Source organism: Ascaphus truei, chromosome 2 (genome assembly GCF_040206685.1).
Source record: "Ascaphus truei isolate aAscTru1 chromosome 2, aAscTru1.hap1, whole genome shotgun sequence".
Taxonomy (NCBI): domain Eukaryota; kingdom Metazoa; phylum Chordata; class Amphibia; order Anura; family Ascaphidae; genus Ascaphus; species Ascaphus truei.
Window position 1 is genome coordinate 112,374,487 of NC_134484.1, and position 20,313 is coordinate 112,394,799.

The 20,313-nt window shown below is 41.5% G+C and overlaps 1 protein-coding gene across 3 annotated transcripts in view; it reads right to left on the reverse strand.

The window, feature by feature from the left end:
- Positions 1-595: 595 nt before the first annotated feature.
- The window catches only part of TGS1 (trimethylguanosine synthase 1), a 47,947-nt gene continuing 28,229 nt past the window's right edge, over positions 596-20,313 (reverse strand). For all 3 annotated transcript variants that reach the window (XM_075584262.1, XM_075584255.1, XM_075584247.1), the window contains one exon: positions 596-1,285. In XM_075584262.1, coding sequence (XP_075440377.1) covers positions 1,175-1,285 — 111 coding nt within the window. In that variant the 3' untranslated portion in view covers positions 596-1,174. The remainder of the gene's footprint in view (positions 1,286-20,313) is intronic.

Consider the following 20,313-nt stretch of genomic DNA (forward strand, 5'->3'; position numbering starts at 1 on the left):
CACGTTACTCCGTAAGTCTGGGATACACCAGTGAAGAACACGTTACTCCGTAAGTCTGGGATACACCAGTGAAGAACACGTTACTCCGTAAGTCTGGGATACACCAGTGAAGAACACGTTACTCCGTAAGTGGGATACACCAGTGAAGAACACGTTACTCCGTAAGTGGGATACACCAGTGAAGAACACAGGTTACTCCGTAAGTCTGGGATACACCAGTGAAGAACACGTTACTCCATAAGTCTGGGATACACCAGTGAAGAACACGTTACTCCATAAGTCTGGGATACACCAGTGAAGAACACGTTACTCCATAAGTCTGGGATACACCAGTGAAGAACACACGTTACTCCGTAAGTCTGGGATACACCAGTGAAGAACACGTTACTCCATAAGTCTGGGATACACCAGTGAAGAACACATGTTACTCCATAAGTGGGATACAGTAAGTACTAGTTAAATAAATTAGTCAAAAGTTGTTACATGGAATTCTTGCCAGTTCATCTTTTATTACGACTAAATATGTAATCAGAAGCGTGTGTGAATAAGTGTTTAAAATGAATTTGAAATAAAATTATAAATAAGTTACCATGCATAAATCAACAGGAGTATTTTATTAGAAAACAAAGCAATTTTCTTAAGCATTTGCAATACAAAATAAGCACTTGAGAAAAACAAACCATATGCCACTTGTGCTGTGACCGTCTCTAAAACATTCTTTTCAACAACCACCTGTGGTTTGAGATTCGTGTGTCCATCCTGCAGCACTGAGCTTTTTAGAGAAATATGGTCATTTAAAATCACACCGATAGAAAACAGATGTAAACATTTATACTGGGACTTTATGTTCATCATTGGTATTGAATTGCTCTTCAAAACCCCCAAAAAAGTCTACAACTGCAGTTCTTTCGTTCGCTTTGGTTCCAGATCATAGAATAAGTAGTCCAATTACGATACAAAACACTAGCATATTTTGAGCAAATATATTGTATGAACAATGCCATGAGGACTGATGCAAATAAATCAGTTTACACCTCTTTTAGGATAAAATATTACAGGAAAGAATACTTCATATCAAGCAGTTCCTCTGAATAGAAAACAGACTACTGGGACAAAGCATATCCAACACTTTCCATTCGTTCAGAAGAGTGATCGCCTTTCACCAGAGTGATCTTTATACTTTTCGGATTAGTTCTCCAAAGTAAACAGTCATGGTCTTCAATTTATTGTTGAGGAAATTCTGCTCAATTTCAACCTGCCCACCGGGCCCAGCCAAAGACGCCACCTAGAAAGGAGAAATAACTTGTAATCAATGTGGAAAAGAACCCGTGGCTATGTTGGTGCAGTGAGAGAATGCACTGATGCTTACTTTTTTGAAACTGTATGGGAGGATTTCCATTACTTGCCAATTTGTGAGGAAATAACAAAGTTGCGCAAATCAATGAACACAAATCACCCACTGAGCAATATTAACTAACTCAATCTCTCCCTGCAGCTCAGTCCAAAATCGCACCCCCAGAGAGAAAACACAAGAAGCACAGGAACAAATGGACCTATAGCACATAGGAGAAAAAAAAAAAAAAAAAAAAGGAGAAAACAACACAGTGTAATCTGTAAAAAAAACAGCAATGTCCTGCTAGAATATAATGCACTTACAGGATAATAGCTGAAAAATGGCAGTGTATCAGGTTCTTTGAAGTAGTCCAATGTGACCACAGCAGGAGGATGGACAGAGATCACCAGCTGCTCGCAAATTGTACAAGCCATATCGTGGAGGTTAACTGCTGATTGACCAGACGGAGAGGGGTTTACCTTCCTATGAAGGAAGCAAAGAACCTGATACACTGCCGTTTTTCAGCTATTATCCTGTAAGGGCATTATATTCTAGCAGGACATTGCTGTTTTTTTACAGATTACACTATGTGTTACTTGCCAATTTGTGATTAGCGGTATGGAGATAGTAATAGAAACGTAGGGAGCTATGCATTTGCCTGCAATAGTGCAGATCAGACTACAGTGGGAGTTTCCGTGCGATAGTGCCCCAAATTGGCACCATCATCGTTTCATTCACTGCCATACAAACTGATGGCAGATGCTAACAATTTGGCCCACCCAGTCTTTCCATTTTCCTATACTCTGTGAAACCTCATACCCCATTACATTATTTGGTTTCTTTCATATTTAGGATGGATGTGTGTCTATTCCAATTATTGTTATATTCTCTTACTGTATTAGCCTCTATCAGATTTTCTGGGAGGCGATTCCAAGAATCCACCACCTTTTCAGTGAAGTACTTCCTCACATATAAGTGGCAGCTTTAAGATCTCATTCTTCATTGGTGTAACAGCACATTGGTCTCTATTAAATATCTGTTGTAGCTTTGCTGGGTAGTTTCTAGAACAATTAAATCTAGACCAATTTTAGTCAGACTGAACACAGGCCTGTCACTGGTGTGGTTAAACTTGTACAGTACAGTACAAACAAAACACATCATGAACATAAACACAAAATATATGCATAAAGGCAAGTTCATAGGTGTCTGCTAAATTTGGGTGGTTACCTTGTGAAACTGATATGCACTCCTCTTGCCTTCCAACTAATTAAGCACGTTGATCAGGAGATTTACATTTTGATGCATTTTCCTTTATCTACTACTGTACAGTTTGACAAAACAATTTTGCGATCAAACTTTTTATCATCAGGTTGATGGATTAAGCCATTGACTATACTTTTCACAGACTTCTGGATAGTAAAAAGGTCTTGAGTTACCATCATGACATTCAAGTTTGTTTATTTTAACTAAGTGATGGCAATTTTAAAAACTACTTTGCTTTCTCGTGATGTTCTCTAAATGGGATAGAAGGTAAACCAGATTATAAAAAGGGTGAACATGACCATGGCCTGGCTTCAAATATATTGAAAAATAAAAAAAGGCAGGTATAATTAAAGATATAGAAGGCTATATAATGTGGTGAGAAGGGTCGAGTTATAAATGCATGTAAAGATGTTCAGCTGTAAATTCAAAAAGTTTGGATTCAACCACTTCGATTTCCCTTTCTTTAAAGTTTTATGTAGATGGTTTCTTTATTAATAATGTAAATTCTGGCTCGTCAGAGCAGAGTTTGTCCCACTCAAGGATATGGATTTTTCCAATGGAGCTCCAGAGACCTGATTGTAGACGGTAAGTAGTCGATAGTGGTAAAGTTTTGTATCACCAATAAATATTCAGGCCTAGTACTTACAAAGCGCTGATCAGGGCAAATAATGTGACGTTACTTAAAACCAGAATAGACGTAATGTTCTCTCAGTGAACACCTTATTCACAAAGCTAATAATATGCAAATGTGATGGCTACAATTCAGCTCATTAGCATAGGTTTAATGTCTAAGGTATTGCGGCTTTATCTTCAAATAAGATGACGTTATTTCAGTATTGGCGTTACTCCCATCCAGACACTAAAATAAGACTGGAGAGAAGAGGTTGAAATGCATAGGAAATATGCAAATGAGTAAAATTTTAAGTTTCTCTGGTATTTCCGCACATGATGTATAAATAACCATTTCTTCCCCCAACTCCATCTCACTCTCCCCGAGACACGCTCTCTCACTGGCTCACTCAGTCTGGATTGGAGCAACACCAGGTTTAGCCATGACTTAATGTTACATTATTTATTTGTTGGTTTAACCTTAATGGAGCTTAATGAATATTCAATAAATATCTGTCAGGTTAAAATGAGTACATTTGCATATCATGTTACAAACGTGATCAATCAACGTGGTTGAAAAGCCAACTAATTTAGAAGACGCAAAAAGATTCCAAAAGAGAACCAGACAATAAACTGATACAATATTAATGTTATTCATAAAAAGTTGTAACAAAATTTGTAAAAAGGCATATACATTATTCGAGAAAATTAAATTCCTCTGTGCTGTTGAAAGTAATACAAAATTAGATTATTTGTATTATGATGGATATAGATCTACAGTGGTGTGAAAAAGAAAGTACACCCTCTTTGAATTCCATGGTTTTACATATCAGAACATAATAACAATCATCTGTTCCTTAGCAGGTCTTAAAATTAGGTAAATACAACCTCAGATGAACAACAACACATGACATATTACACCGTGTCATAGTTACATAGTTACAAAAAAAAAAAAAAAGTGAAAAAAAGACGTAGGTCCATCAAGTTCAACCTATGCTAAATTTAGACAACAGATACTTTATACTATATCTATACTTACTTATTGATCCAGAGGAAGGCAAACAAAAAACCCCATTAAGGGGAAAAATTAATTCCTTTCTGACTCCAAGAATTGGCAATCGGATTAATCCCTGGATCAACATCCCTCCCATGTATACTTATTTGGTATATCCCTGTATACCTTTCCCATCTAAAAAGATGTCCAACCTTTTTTTGAACAAATCTATTGTATCTGCCATCACAGTCTCCATGGGTAATGAATTCCACATTTTAACTGCCCTTACTGTAAAGAACCCTTTCCTTTGTTGCTGGTGAAATTTCCTTTCCTCCAACCTTAAGGGATGGCCCCGAGTCCTTTGTACTGCCCATGGGATGAATAGTTCTTTTGAAAGCTCCTTGTATTGTCCCTGAATATATTTGTATATAGTTATCATATCCCCTCTTAGACGACTCTTTTCTAATGTAAATAAATCTAATTTAGCTAGCCTCTCCTCATAAGTTAGAATGTCCATCCCCTTTATTAATTTGGTGGCTCTTCTCTGCACTCTCTCTAGTTCCATAATGTCTTTTCTTAGGATTGGTGCCCAAAATTGTACTCCATATTCAAGGTGTGGTCTTACTAATGCTTTGTAAAGGGGCATAATTATGTTTACTTCCCTTCCATCCATTGCCCGTTTGATGCAAGATAAGATCTTGTTTGCGTTTGCAGCTACTGCATGACATTGGGCACTATTGCTAAGCCTGCCATCTACAAGCACTCCTAAATCCTTCTCCATCAAGGATTCCCCCAATATATCTCATTTAATTTGTAAGTCGCCTTTTTATTCTTGCATCCCAAATGCATAACCTTACATTTATCTGTATTAAACCTCATCTGCTATTTACCTGCCCACGTTTCCAGTCTCTCCAAGTCCTTCTGAAGAGAAATTACATCCTGCTCTGATTCTATTACCTTACACAATTTAGTATCATCAGCAAAGATGGAGACTTTGCTCTCGATCCCAACCTCAAGGTCATTAATAAACAAGTTAAAAAGCAAGGGTCCCAGTACCGATCCCTGAGGTAGTCCACTCACGACTTTAGCCAAACCTGAAAAAGTTCCATTTATGACAACCCTCTGTTGTCTGTCCTTTAACCAGTTTTCAATCCAGGTGCATATATTATTACTGAGTCCAATTTTCTTTATTTTGTACACCAACCTCGTGTGTGAAACCGTATCAAAAGCCTTTGCAAAATCTAAGTAGACCACATCAACTGCATTACCCTGGTCTAAATTCCTACTTACCTCCTCAAAGAAACAAATAAGGTTAGTTTGGCAAGATCTATCCTTCATAAATCCATGCTGACTATTACTAATAATTTTGTTTTCCATTAAGTATTCCTGAATATTATCCCGTATTAAACCTTCAAGTAGTTTCCCTACTATTGAAGTCAGGCTTACAGGTCTGTAATTTCCCAGTTATGATCTAGCTCCCTTTTTAAATATAGGCACCACATCTGCTTTACGCCAATCTTGTGGTACTGAGCCTGTGGAAATGGAGTCATTGAATATTAAATATAATGGTTTTGCTATTACTGAGCTTAACTCCTTGAGAACTCTTGGATGTATGCCATCGGGGCCAGGTGCCTTATTTACTTTAATTTTTTCAAGTCGCTTATGAACTTCTTCCTCAGTTAACCAATTGTTCATTAATATGGAGGTTGTGGCTTCCTCCTGCGGCACTACTATTGAACTTGATTCTTCCCTGGTAAACACAGAGGCAAAGAATTTGTTTAATACCTCAGCTTTTTCCTTATCTCCAATAATCTGCCTACCCATCTCACACTGAAAGGGTCCTATATTTTCTTTTCTCATTTTTTTGTTATTAAGGTACTTAAAGAACTTTTTAATGTTGACCTTACTTTCTATTGCAATCCTTTTTTCATTATCCATTAGTGCTAATTTGATTGCCCTTTTGCAATTTTTGTTACATTCCTTATAATTCTGATACGATGTCTCTGTCCCTTCTGACGTAAAGAATCTAAACGCCTTCCTCTTCTTGTCCATTTCCTCCCCTACCTGTTTATTTAGCCACATTGGTTTTGACTTATTTCTTTTATACACATTAGCCAAGGGTATACACTGATAAGTGTGCTTTTCTAACAATGTTTTAAAGACTGCCCATTTATCTTCTACATTTTTCCCATCAAAAACATCATCCCATTGTATTACTTGTAGATTAAACCTCAGTTTATTAAAATCTGCCTTTCTAAAGTTTAAGGTCTTTGTTGAACCCAAGTAATCTGTTTTTTGATAATTTATTTCAAATGAGACCATGTTATGATCACGGTTACCCAAATGTTCCAGGACTTGAATATTTGTTATTACTTCTACATTGTTTGATATGACCAAATCCAGAACTGCCCCTCTCCTGGTTGGTTCCTCAATAATTTGGGTCATATAATTGTCTTTAAGCACCCCCAAAATCCTGTTTCCTTTTGTTGTAACGCTAATTTCATTGCCCCAATCTATGTCTGGATAATTAAAATCCCCCCATTATGCAAACATGACCCAGTTTTGATGCCTTCTCCATTTGCAAACGTATTTTAGCTTCCTCAATCTCACAGATATTTGGTGGTTTATAGCATATTCCCACAAACATTTTCTTTATACTTTTACCTCCACTGCTAATTTCTATCCACAAAGTCTCTACATTTTCATCATTCCCTTCATAGACATCATCCCTTATAATAGGTTTTAGATTCGGTTTAACATATAAACATACTCCACCTCCCCTTCTATTTGTTCGATCCTTCCGAAAAAGAGAATAACCCTCTAAATTAACTGTCCAGTCATGAGTTTCATCCCACCATGTTTCAGTAATGCCTATATCATACTGCTCCCTTGCAGCTATTAATTCAAGCTCCCCCATTTTATCTGCCAGGCTTCTTGCATTAGCAAGCATGCATTTAAGTTTTTTTTCAGCCTGTACTATTATCTTTTCTGCTCCTTCCTTTCTGCTCCCACTTGGTTTAGTCTTTAGAAGTTTACTAGTATTATCTGTATTTACTATGGGTGTCTCGCTGCTTGTCAAATTTGCACTTGCACTTGCCTGGCTTTTGGCTTTTGGCCTAGATCCCTGTAATCATTTTTTAGGACCCTCCATCTTTCTCTAACTTTGTCATTGGTGCCAACGTGTACAAAGACCGCTGGGTCAATCCCAGCCCCCCCAACAATCTGTCTACCTGATCCGCAATGTGCCGAACCTGAGCACCCGGGAGAGAACAAACTGTTCGGTTCATGCGGTCCCCGCAACAGATTGCCCTATCTACCTTCCTAATAATGGAGTCCCCTACCACCACAATCTTTCTTTGCATCTGAGCATCCCGAGTGCCCACTGTGCTGGAGGAACTATTCCCCTGGCTGCGAGAGGAATTAGTCTCCCCCAGCCTTGCCATTTCTGCCCCAACATTCCCAATATCTTCACTCAACATGGCAAATCTATTGGGATGTGTAAGCTCAGAAACGACCTGCCTCTCCCTATTGCCCCTTCTTCCCCTTCTAACTGTCACCCAGCTACCTACCTGCTCCTCACCAACAGCAACCAAGCTACCTACCTGCTCCTCACTAACCGCGCCACCATCTGCACCATTAGTCGAAGCAAGGGCCTGCTCAGTGAGCTCTAAACCCCTTTCAAGATTGCCAATGTCCCTCAATATTGCAAGTTGCCTCTTCAGATCAGCAATCTCTGATTCTAAAGAGACCACCCGCTCACACCTCACAGCGGTATGCTCCTTGGAACAGCTGCTTCAAGTGCACATACATGTGGCAAGATGTGCATTGAGTGGCATTTTCAATCCTGCTCATTCTAGCAACTATGAAGTTTATACGTACGAACAGTAAACTGTACTTCAATAAATAATACCTTGTTTAACCGCTTCCTTGTTCAAACTGCTTCTGGTTCTAACTGCACACTCTTTAAACAACCAGCACTTCAAATCAACCACACAGATCAGTCAGTACACGCAAGCTCATGATTTATTTAACAAAAATAAAGACACAATGGAGAAGCCATGTGTGAAAAACTAATTTTGCCGATTACAGACTTAAAATTAAGATGAAAAATATTTGTACGGTTAAGAGGGATCAGCATACCTATGTATTTAAATGTTTGGAAACCACCTATAAAATGGAGCTTTTGGGTAGGGAATGTTTCCTTCGTTAGCCACAGAATCTCAGAATTAGAGAAGTTAACCATATATTCTAAAAAATGTTTGAAAAGCTGAATTATCCTCATAGATTCAAGTATGAGAGACAGATAGATAAGAGAGTGTCCCACAGAATATGAATTAACATCTTCAATCACAAGCCAAGAGTCATTAGAGTAGTTGGAACCATGAGAAGCGGCCCTTCATCTTTAAACAGAATGAGGGAGCGAAAATTATTTTTTATTTTATTACTGTGGTCCCATAATGCCAATTATTACTTTCAAGGAGAGAGCAACTTAGTTTTGTGCCTATATTCATGGATTTTGGTAGGCCTAATGGAGCTCCGGGCACCAGCAGCCATCTTGCTTGCCAGAAGTCCTCCTGAAAACTGGAGTTTGAGGAACTGAAATAACCTACTGTGTCGAAATGTATATTCAGGAACAGAAAACGTGTTTCATAGCAGAGACATATACAAAGTGATGTTAGTAAAAGAGCTTAAAAGCTTCTGCAAGCAGGCTGATCATGCATTACTAATAAGTCTCTGCCCCTTTCAGGTTTTGTTGTGATGCCCTAAGTTATATTTAAACATGCTGCACTTCCTCTATTTTGCTGCTAAAGAAAACCATTAATAAAGAGGAAATAACAGAATTCTACAGCAAATATTGAGCTTCTGCAGAAGAAACAAAAAATTAAAAATCATTAAAAAAAAAAGTCAACATGCATAGTGTGTTCATATGCAAGAGACCTGAAATGCAATGTGTTGCAAACTCTTTGGCCGGTTCTATACTGCGGGGGGAAGATGGAGAAAATAAATAATTTGTGCTGCTACCGCCGCTGAAATGTGTGTGTGTGTGTGTGTGTGTGTGTGTGTGTGTGTGTGTGTGTGTGTGTGTGTATGTGTACCTTAATAAAAAAATTATTAAAGTATTCATTTATTTATTTAAAAACGTATTTAAACACACGCACACGCACACGCACACGCACACGCACACGCACACACACAAACACACAAACACGCACACACTCTATAACGAGCCTTCCACAGCACAAGAGGTTACAGGGGAAATTCAGGATTTGTTCAAATGAATAGTGTGCACTATAAAGCAATCCGATTTATTACAATCTTTTCCAAGTGCAGTAGGTCTGTCCATCGAATCTCATAATTAGGATGACCATGTTTTCCCTGGGACAAGCTTTGCGCATGCAAGAACGGCAAGCACCCATCATGCATGAGCAGCTGGCAACTTGCCGGTCGCGCATGCAGAATATGAGCTTGCCGGCCACTCATGCACGGCCGGCAAGTCGCGGAAAAAACCCTGGGGGATAGATAGATTGTCCCGGATACATAAATTGATGTCAAAAAACATAAAACTGTTCAAGCTACACCGGGACGTCTGGTCACTCTACTCACAATTGGTATGCATCAGACGGTTAAGAAGGACCAGCTATAGAAAGGGCTATTTACAAAAAGGAGGGCGAAAATACATTAAAAGAGCAACAAATTGAACTAATTGCCAGTGGGGGTTACATCAGATTAATTGAGGTATTTTTGTTATCCATATCTGATATCTAAGTATTTAAAAATAATTGTATAAGCTAGTTTGTAAACATGGTGAGTGGGGACATGGAAGGGGGTTCGTTACTTCAGGCTATTCCCTTTTGTGTGATGTCACTGTGTTTTCAGCATGTGCTTGTACAGTCAGAGTCCCGCCTCCCCACAACCTTAATGGCTCTTTGATAAGGATAGGCTGAGCAAAGGGTAAATAAAACGCTTGATTGATGAACACTTCCCCATTCAGGGGCCTCTAAGAAATTACATTTGTAACTAAAATGACAAAACCCCCCGAAAAAACAGCCAAATATTTATTAACCATGTTAGATTTCTTTACAGAAGAATTGTATAAATTCTTTACAAACGGTGTTTTCTTTTGTCTGCTGGTTACGTGAAAAGTACCTGTAATGACCATTACTGCTGCTGACTGTTGGTTGGCAGGCTTGAGGCCAACGAGAAAAAAAAAAAAAAAACCAGCAGAAAGACTAGTATTAATATTTGCAAAGTTCCAACATACTCCTTAGCGCGGTTCAATGGAGGAAGAGAGTTGTGTATATTACATAAACAGAGTGACATGCCAAATAAGGACAAACAAGCGCAAACAGATACAGAAGGTACTGAAGTCCCCCGCTCATGAGCGCTTACTGCTAATGAAGTGGGGGAACACAGTATCCGCTCCTTGTGCTCTTTGGCAAGTCACCTGATCTCAAACTCATTGAGGCGGGGACTTCATGTGCATGCAAAAGTCTATGTGCTATAGAAGAAAATGCATTATTATTAGGAACTGGAGACGCACGGAGCACCACTGCTCTTATTTTTACATACCCAGAGTACCACTACTTTTTCAGTTGTACACTTGCAGAACCTCTTTTCTCTTTAAAGAGAGAGGATTACATTTAAGAGTTTGCTTTTCTGAACACATGGCAACCTTGCCCTCATTCGTAACAGTTTATCTGTGTGGTCAGACCAAAAAGATTATTAAAAGGTCCAGTAATATTCAGACGTCCATGCAGGGTATACATAAATGCTAGTACTTTAAGCATTTTGGCTACTCGCCAGACCAGATGTTGTGCCCCGCCCATATAGGTAGAGAGAAGTGCAAATTTATTAAATACTTCAGTCTTACTGCTGACAATGTCACACGGTATCCAGTAATAAACCCTGAACATTGCAACAAGAACACAAGGTTGCCGGTGCGCTCCTAATCTTAATACAACTTAAACAACTTTATTACTCACAGTTACAATATCCAAGCAAAGTTTTTGTACATGATAATAGTGCATGACTCAAGAAGCACAGAAGGAACATACAGCTGGGTAAACGTCAATTTCTCAACAGCCTATGATAGTTGTTTTGCATGTTATAGCAGATTGAACTATATTACTTTATTGCCTTGACAAAGCGGTATGAACTGTGAGGCGATCAGTTTACCCCACTGCATCAAGGCTTGTACTTTAAGTGTGAATAATAACGTTCATCAAAATTGGTACTCTTGTGGCCGTTGAAATGTTCTCAGCTTTTATGTTTTATAGTGTACATTTTTCTAAACTACAAGCTAAACCCCTTCCCCTCACCCTAAGGGTACAGGTAATTGACAGACCATTGCTGGTCCACTAATGGGACACAGGACGTCGGCAAGAAATACACCAAGGGAGGCCTAGTGTGAGGTTATCATTGTGCCCCACCGGCAACATGCTGTATGAAAATGTGAAAGCTGAATAAAAGGATCATACACTAAGGAAATATTTATTATTTCGCAAGTGCCAAGGCGACACGTTTTTCCCGTTAGCATAGTCTTGTAGCAAGAACAGGTTAATTAGTAACGCGAGTTTGAGTAACAAACACCTTTTACATTTAAAACCTCCATCCCAGCCTGGTGGTTTGGTTGCTGTGTGTGGGGCACAGGCAGACATGCCATTCCAAAGAAGCCGGTTATAGCCCTTGGAACAAACTGTTGCTCTATAAATAAAGATCATGAAATAAAAGCAGTAGCAGTCACATTTATGTTAACAGCTTCTAAAATAGAAGTGTGTGTTTTCTTCTCGTGGAAAATCAAAAATGGGAAACTGAAGTCCAGCAACACGGTCAACGAAAACGCTTAAAAAGTAGAACCATGCGTCTTGGTGTTCTAATTATGGTTCAGAGTCTGATAAACTTCCCCTTCCCAGCCCAGATTAGCAGTATTACATAACCTTCCCCCCCTCCATTACTTTTGTCCTCGCTCTGGGAACTCACATACTTCTGGCCCATGATGTTTGTATTGCAAAGTGCTACAGTCAACATTCGCAATAAAAACCAAACACTAGATAAATCCGGGAAGTTAAAATGGTGTATTCCCTAGAGCCCAGTACATTCTCATGATTAACACCAACAGCAGTAACATGCTCAGGGGGCAGAACACCAACACTCAGTAAAAGCCCATTCAGGCTTCTTTGGGGGAGGATTGATGTTCTAATAGACTAACAAAAGTTCTTAGATGAAAGTATAATGTAGAGCTTCCAAAACCTTACAGGCGGCTTCTCCTTTAAAAATAAATCATGTTACAGTACAAGTCTTTACATATACTTCATATAACAAGACAACAGTGAGGATTTTGAAAATTCTGTGCATTAGGATTTCATCTATGAAGATCTCGCATTGGTCCATTGTGATACCATCTAATCTACTGTACAGGTGGTCCTCGGAATCCGACGGCCCTCATTCCGACAAATTACTTATCAGACGACGCGTTATACGATGTCGGACCCGCTTTTCAGACGGTCACAGCCGCCGATTAACATGGACCCGCAATCCGACGGTCCGTTATCTGACGGCGGTTTGCGGGACACATTACATCGGATAAGCGAGGACCGGCTGTACACTGCTTCGTGAACCATACAGTACTAGAACTTTGCATTGCTCCATTTTTTCAAGTGATAGGAGTGAACGACATTCTTCTTGTCATGGGAATTAAAAAAGGCCTACAAACAGGGTTGCCACCACTCCAGGTTTCGGCCGCGTATCTCTGGACTACGAATTTATCTTGAACATCTCCGGGCAGCGGCATCTCCCCGAGCAAATCCTACCACACACACTGTGGGACATTAGACGTGCTGTCTAGAGCCGGGAAGCCTTCTGCTTTTACTGATGTGCCGTGAATAAGGAGGAACAATGCGGTGGCCCCAAGTCATCATAGACAATCAACTTTAAGGCTCATCATAGCGGAATCGGGACACATCACCCGCACAGCTGACACTGGACCCATTCTACAACTGGTGACGCCTTATCTACATTTGTCTCAACTGAATGTGTTTAACCATCATGTGAGTGCAAGTCCTGTAGACTTAACTCTTATCTCCAATAAATTGCTTAACAGTATTATGCTATGGAGCTGGCGAGATATATACATATATAAAATGTTGGTCAATGCCAAATTCTTCTCAGGGAGCCCCTGATATAGCCTCTTGCAGAATCCCATTTTTCGACTGAACACAAGTTGAAAATCAGTGGGGTATGTAGTATTTAGGAGAAGAGGGTTCACTTTCCATCAAGTGTGAATATCCATTACTGCTCATCAACAACCTTGAGCAATTAAAACTCACCAATGTTAATCCTATTCCCCATAACCCTAAACGGAAACCTGCTAATCAACTGATGTTGACTAAATTGTTGTCACTGTGTTATGTCAACAAGAACCAGATACACTGCGGTAGGTTCATGTTCATAAAACTAAAAATAGTTTTTGAAGTGAAACTTCCTTAGTGGCACCTCATTCGAACTGGGGCAAAAAAGAATTGTGGAGACAGAAATGAAACGGATGTGACGTCAGTGCTGGCAGTTGAGGCCGGGCTGTGTTCTGGCTCAGCCCGACCCCAACACTGACATCACACCCGCTCCACAAATCAGATGCCGCCGGCGCCGCTCCTAATGGACTGCGCTCCCTCTACACAGCCACAGACATGCAGCGGCGGCGGCGGCGATAGCCGCCGGCGCCGCTCCTAACGTCCGCAATTTCCCCTAGGTGGAGATGCGCACGGGCGGCATCCGGGGCAACCCGCTGACCGGCTCCTTGGACCAGGCCCGCTCTCTGTCCCAGCCGCACGCTCTGCCGGGCTGGTGACTCAGACAGAGCCCCCCTGCGCATGCCAATCGTCCCACACGTCCGTCGCCGCCGTTCCTAACTGCCGCCGCTGACATGCGCGGTAGTCATGGCGACGCTCGCTGACAGCTCGGAGACCTCCTTGCGCTGCCGGGTGAATGAGGAGGACGGCTTTCCCCCCCTCCTCCTCCTTCCCCGCTCCACATTTACTCACAGCCGAGATCCTGCATTAGTGCGGCTGCGCCGAACTGCTGCTGCTCTCCGCGGGGGCCGTGGACGTGGTGCGGGACGTGGTGAGCCAGAGCTCCTTCCAGTACTGCGGGCTGGTGACGGCGGTGAGCCCCGGGGAGGCCGAGGGGGCCACCAGCAGCTGGAGGAGTGGATGGGGAACATGAACTTCACGGCTGAGGTGATGTGGGCGCTGCTGCTGCTGATCCCGATCTCCCCGCACCTATTCCTGGCCCCGGCCTTCTCCTCTCTCTTCCCGCTGCTACCTGGCGGTGACCTGCAGGCTCTCAACTGCAGCTGGCCAGACAAGAAGAGGATCCCGGGGCTGGGGGACGTGGAGCTGCCCTCCTTGCCCCCCGAGCTACAGCTTCACATCCGGAGACTCAACCGCCTGATGGAGGGTATTGGGGTGAGAGAGGAGTGCTTCTCGTGGGGCACCTGAGTAGGATCATTGCGGGGGAGCTGGCCAGCTATCCTCAGACGAGAAACCGCAGGAAGCATACACTGACACACACACACACACAGACTGACACACATACACACTCACTCACTGACTGACACATACACTCACACACTCACTGACTGACACATACACTCACACATTCACTTACTGACTGACACACACACACACACTCACTGACTGACACACATACACACGCACTCACTGACTGACGCACGTAGACACGCACTCACTGACTGACGCACGTAGACACGCACTCACTGACTGACGCACGTAGACACGCACTCACTGACTGACGCACGTACACACGCACTCACTGACTGACGCACGTACACACGCACTCACTGACTGACGCACGTACGCACGCACTCACTGACTGACGCACGTACGCACGCACTCACTGACTGACTGACGCACGTACTCACTCTCTGACTGACGCACATACACACTCACTCACTGACTGACGCACGTACACACTCACTCACTGACGCACGTACACACTCACTCACTGACTGACGCACGTACACACTCACTCACTGACTGACGCACGTACACACTCACTGACTGACGCACGTACACACTCACTGACTGACGCACATACACACTTACTCACTGACTGACGCACGTACACACTCACTCACTGACTAACGCACGTACACACTCACTCACTGACTGACTGACGCACGTACACACTCACTCACTGACTGACACACACACCCCAGTGATGCGCCCCCAAGTGATGTGCCTACTCCCCCGCTGCCGAGCACCTCCCATGTCCCGTACCTCCGCTGGGGGGCTGGCTGCAGCAGGAAACACAGCCCACAGCTCCACCGGGGGGAGGAGACTCAGACAGAGTTCCCCGTGTCCGCAGCTACGTTGTGGTGGGGGTAGGTCACAGAGAGAGACATACACACCACAGAGACACACACACACACACACACACACACACACACACACACACACACACACACACACACTGACTGACCCACGCAGATACAAAGAATTCAGTTACTATAAATATAGATGTGCAAATAGCTAAAACATGTGGTCAAACTTTTGTGTTTTGGAAGTGAAATTGTTTTGTGATTTTTAATTAAAAACATCACCATCACAAATAAAATTTCTGTGACAAAAAACAAAGAAGTTTCACTTACTATGCGCGTGCTCAGCACACACAGCTTTTTTCCTTTGTAGCTCATAAATGTGTTAAACTGTTGTAATCTAACCTGAAACAATACTATTACAATAAAGTTGGAGTTCAAAGTATGGTTCAAAGTGTGTGTTACAAATAGCCTTCTCCTGCTGAAACTCACTGCCGAAGACGAGAACGCTACTGTCTGATTGCATAATCGATAACACGTTGACCCAGCTGCTCCTCCCACTCCTGAACGATACGTTGTGTTACAAATGAGTTTTTTTCAGTCCTGCTGGCAACCATCCTAATAAGCGTTTTGAACCATAATTCTTACTCTCGCTCAAGCACTTTATAACGTGCTTATCTTCTTCGCTAAACACCATATTGAAACTATGCACTTGATGAAGTCATCCTGCCGTCACAAATTCCAAAGAATATTTATTAGTTTATCAAATAATTCTTTAAATGTAATAATGTACTGTGACAGATCTATAATTGCTCACATTCTCATGAACATTGAGCATTTTTCTGAAAGGGAAAGCCAAAATAAAAGGGGTTCCATTTTTTCTGAACACACACCCACACCAAATAAAAATATCACAGATTCACACAGGTCTGCAACCCTGCTTTTCACCATTATCTCCTTGCATGCAATGCTTCCACTGCAGCCAGGGATTCTGGGAAATTACATGCAAACGAGCAGTTTCGCCTTTTGCTTCATGGCCATTTTAACATGGACCTATAAGCACATGCGTGACGTACTGTATTACACAGCTTCTCAGCAAGCACACAAACTGCAGCTAAAAATGGCATAATGGCCAGAACAGGAAGGGCAGCTGATAAGCTATTTTCACTGTCTTGTTTCTCTAAAATATAGAATGTGTAATGGTTTGTACCATGTAGATTTACACTAAAAACAAAAAGCAAATCCCTTATGCTATATCTGTAGTCAACACATGCAAATACAATCCAATTATAACAAAGAATGTGAATAAAGGACATTAATGTAAAGAAAAAAAACCTGCTAGCTTTGCATAGTAAGTGCTGCATGCGGTCATGAAAACAGTCAAAACTAGCTCTGAAGAATGATACACCAACTATTTATGTGCAAATTAAGTTACACATTAAAATCATGCATTCAGCTTGATGAAGAAAATTATTTGATAATAGAAGCACTTATTTTTTAAGTAGAAATAATCATAGATGGAACCATGCCTTGCTGTAAGGCAGCATTACATGGAATCGATTAAACTGAAGCCCACGGTGGTTCTGACATGAAGAGCCCACAATCTAATTTTAGTGCTAGCGACCACAACTTTCCTATTCATGGCCTGCACCCCATTTCCTTGGTATGGCGGGTGGGGGGCTGCAGCACATTGCAATTAAGGACAAACGCCATACCTTTGTGCTGGCGTCATTTGATGCCGCGTTGCCATGGTGATGGGCCGAAGCAAGGGAAGCGAGTTACAGAGGCCTTGGGGGAAGAGCGCAGGGCCTATGTAACCGCCGCCCCCCCAGTCTGCGCACCCCTGGACTAAAAGGACATCAACATGTACCTCTATGAAGAGGAGAGGGAAGGGGGGAGAGGATATGACGAGATTTTCTAAGTATCTCAAAAAAAAAAGTATAAAACAGGGAACATCTATGAGAGAAAAGGAAAAGGAGTCTTGCTTTAAAGCAAATAAACACAAACGCAACCCAAATAAAACCCTTTGCTAGAGAATCAGGTTCTCAAACAAACACTCGTCATGGCCATGAGCCGGACTGTTGTATTGGATTACTAATGGATATTCTATTCATGTGCGTATAACTCCATTTACATGTGTTTGCTAATGTGTCATGTGTATTTCTAAAAACATGTTGTGCCAGTGGAAAGGTTTGCGAATCCCTGCAATAGACAATAATAAAAGATGACAAAATCTGGGAGTGTCGATGATTCCATTTAGATAAAAAGGCAAAGTTAGCCAAATGGTCTGTGTCTCTCTCATAAAATTCTCTTAATCCCACTTAAATTAATTTATACCATTTTTTCAGGACTTACATCTCACAGCAGGTGATGCTTTGCCTGCAGAGAAGGAGACTTCCCAAACCCTGTTTTCAAAAAAAACTATCATTTTTTTTATGTATTAAAAATAAATATGCTAGGGAAAAATTAATTTAAACCAACTTTAAACCTCAAAATCTCTTTGGATACCCAGGACTTAAATGTAGCCAGTGTATCATTTATTATTATTTTGGCCATTACAGGGACCTCACTTTTCCTATTTAGCGTAACTATATTCATGATGGTATGGACTAAAAACAGGGGTGCGCAAACTTTTCCCCCTGCGCACCCGTGCCTGCTGTCCTTACCTCCACGCACCCCCTGAAAAATGACGCAACATGACGTCACATGACGCCACGTTGCCGAAGACAAGGTAGGAGACATTGCAGAGGCCTCACGTGATCCCCGGCATTTAATTTAAATGCTGTGGGGAAGAGTGCGGGGCCTCTGCAAACACCGCGCCCCCGAAAAATCTTGTGCCCCCATTTTGCACGCTCCTGGACTAAAGGACAGATACTGCTTCATCTCAGACAGACTTAACAGTACCCTTCTCCCACCTTGCACACATTCAGCAATGCCCTCCCCTCAAGCAAGCTCTACGATACCTGCCACCTATCTCTAGCAAAGTCGTTCGTAACACTTTCGCAAACGTATTCCCAAATAGAAAAAAGAAGGCCCAGATCAACAGAGCTCTGTTATGGCCTTATCGGGGGGCGTTAACTTAAATGACTCGTTATGTGCCAACGGGTATCTTCAAAGCTCATGAATTGTATTGTATGTCTTTATTTATATAGCGCCAAAAGTGTACTCAGGGCTTCACAAAGAATACAGTACAGGGAATTATAATAATACAATAAGTGCAGCAAAATCAGACAATAGGAAAGGAAATCCCTGCCCCGAAGAGCTTACAATCTAAGAGGTATGGTGGGAGACTTACAGAGACAGTAGGTGAGGGAATAAGTGCTGTATGGCAGTGCTTGGCCACAGTGGGTGATATGAGTGGCTGAGTGTGAGACAGTAACCATGAGTGCAGGCTGTTGGGATGCTTAACTTGTGGGGTGAGTTATAAGGTTAGTCAGTATTAAATCAGAAGGTTAACACATGAATGCAGTGTTAAGTGCTGTTTTCAGCCATAACGGGCCTTGCACTAACTATAACGGACATTAGCGCTAATTATATGCAAGAGGTGCTCCCTGTAATCACGCCTATCCACAAAGTTTTGCTATAATTAACGTAGGGATTTAATGGAGGTTAGATAGGTCATATCTAAAAATGGCGTTAGCGCCTCCCAGACCTTGAAATATGGGTTTTGCTGGAGGGAGAGGGGGACAAATTTCAGGGCCTGGAGCGAGCCAACACCAACTTTAATTGAGACAGTTGTACCGCAAGCCATGTTATTTAAAACCGACACGAGGCAGTGTTTAAACATGCCGTTACGCCAATGCTACTGAGATTAGTAACGGATGTTTAGCATAGAATTAGCTTTGTGAATTGGCATTAATTTATGGGAACATAACGTCAAGTTACGGATTTTGATAGCATGACGTTTGGACACAGACTTAATGGATCTCTGCGTATCGGGGCTAGATAATCGACTCCCAGTTATGGTAGATATATAGATGTATAGATATATATATAAATGATAGTTACATCTAAAATCATACCAAGTAATGAACGTCATTGTTTTCCTGTGCGCTGCAGCTCCCGTTACTACTGGTCATGTCAATCATGGCTCTGCCTGTGACTGGGACCATGTGGAACCAGCAGCAGAGGGTGTTATGTGGCTATAACATTTTACTTTTTAGTGGGCTTCTTTAGCATTTCTGTATCACTAGTGTTGGGAAAGTACAATTTAACAAAATGATCTAGCTGAATAGATATGTTTTTTGATATCCCCATTTAGAACAGTGTTTCTCAATCAGGGTGCCAGGTCACCCCAGGGTGCCTCAGACTAACCTTTAAAGTGCCCTGTGGGAAAAAACAAAAAATCAATTTTATTTTAGTGTATGAACCCATATACTGCAATGTTTTGCTGCCGAGCAGACAGCGAGGAAATGCAGTGCTGACAACAAATGTTTGCATTTCATTTAAAATTGTAGAAAACCTGAATTTTACAAGGGCATTTACAAATATGTAATTACATTTGCAAACAGTAATGTTGAGGGGACACGTTTTTGGTATAAAAGTTATATTGTAATTAAATACTTATTTTCAGTTTTATTGGAACTTAAATGTGACAATTGACTAAATAATAGGGTACCCCAAAACTGGGATCATCTCAATACGTGTGCACCGTCGAAAGAGAGAATTTTTTTTGTTGAGAAACACTGATGTTGGTTATGTGAAATTACACGGAGGGTGTCGTAAACTTGGAATTTCCTCGACCAAAAACAAAATCACCAAAATATCGATGGAAGAAAGGAG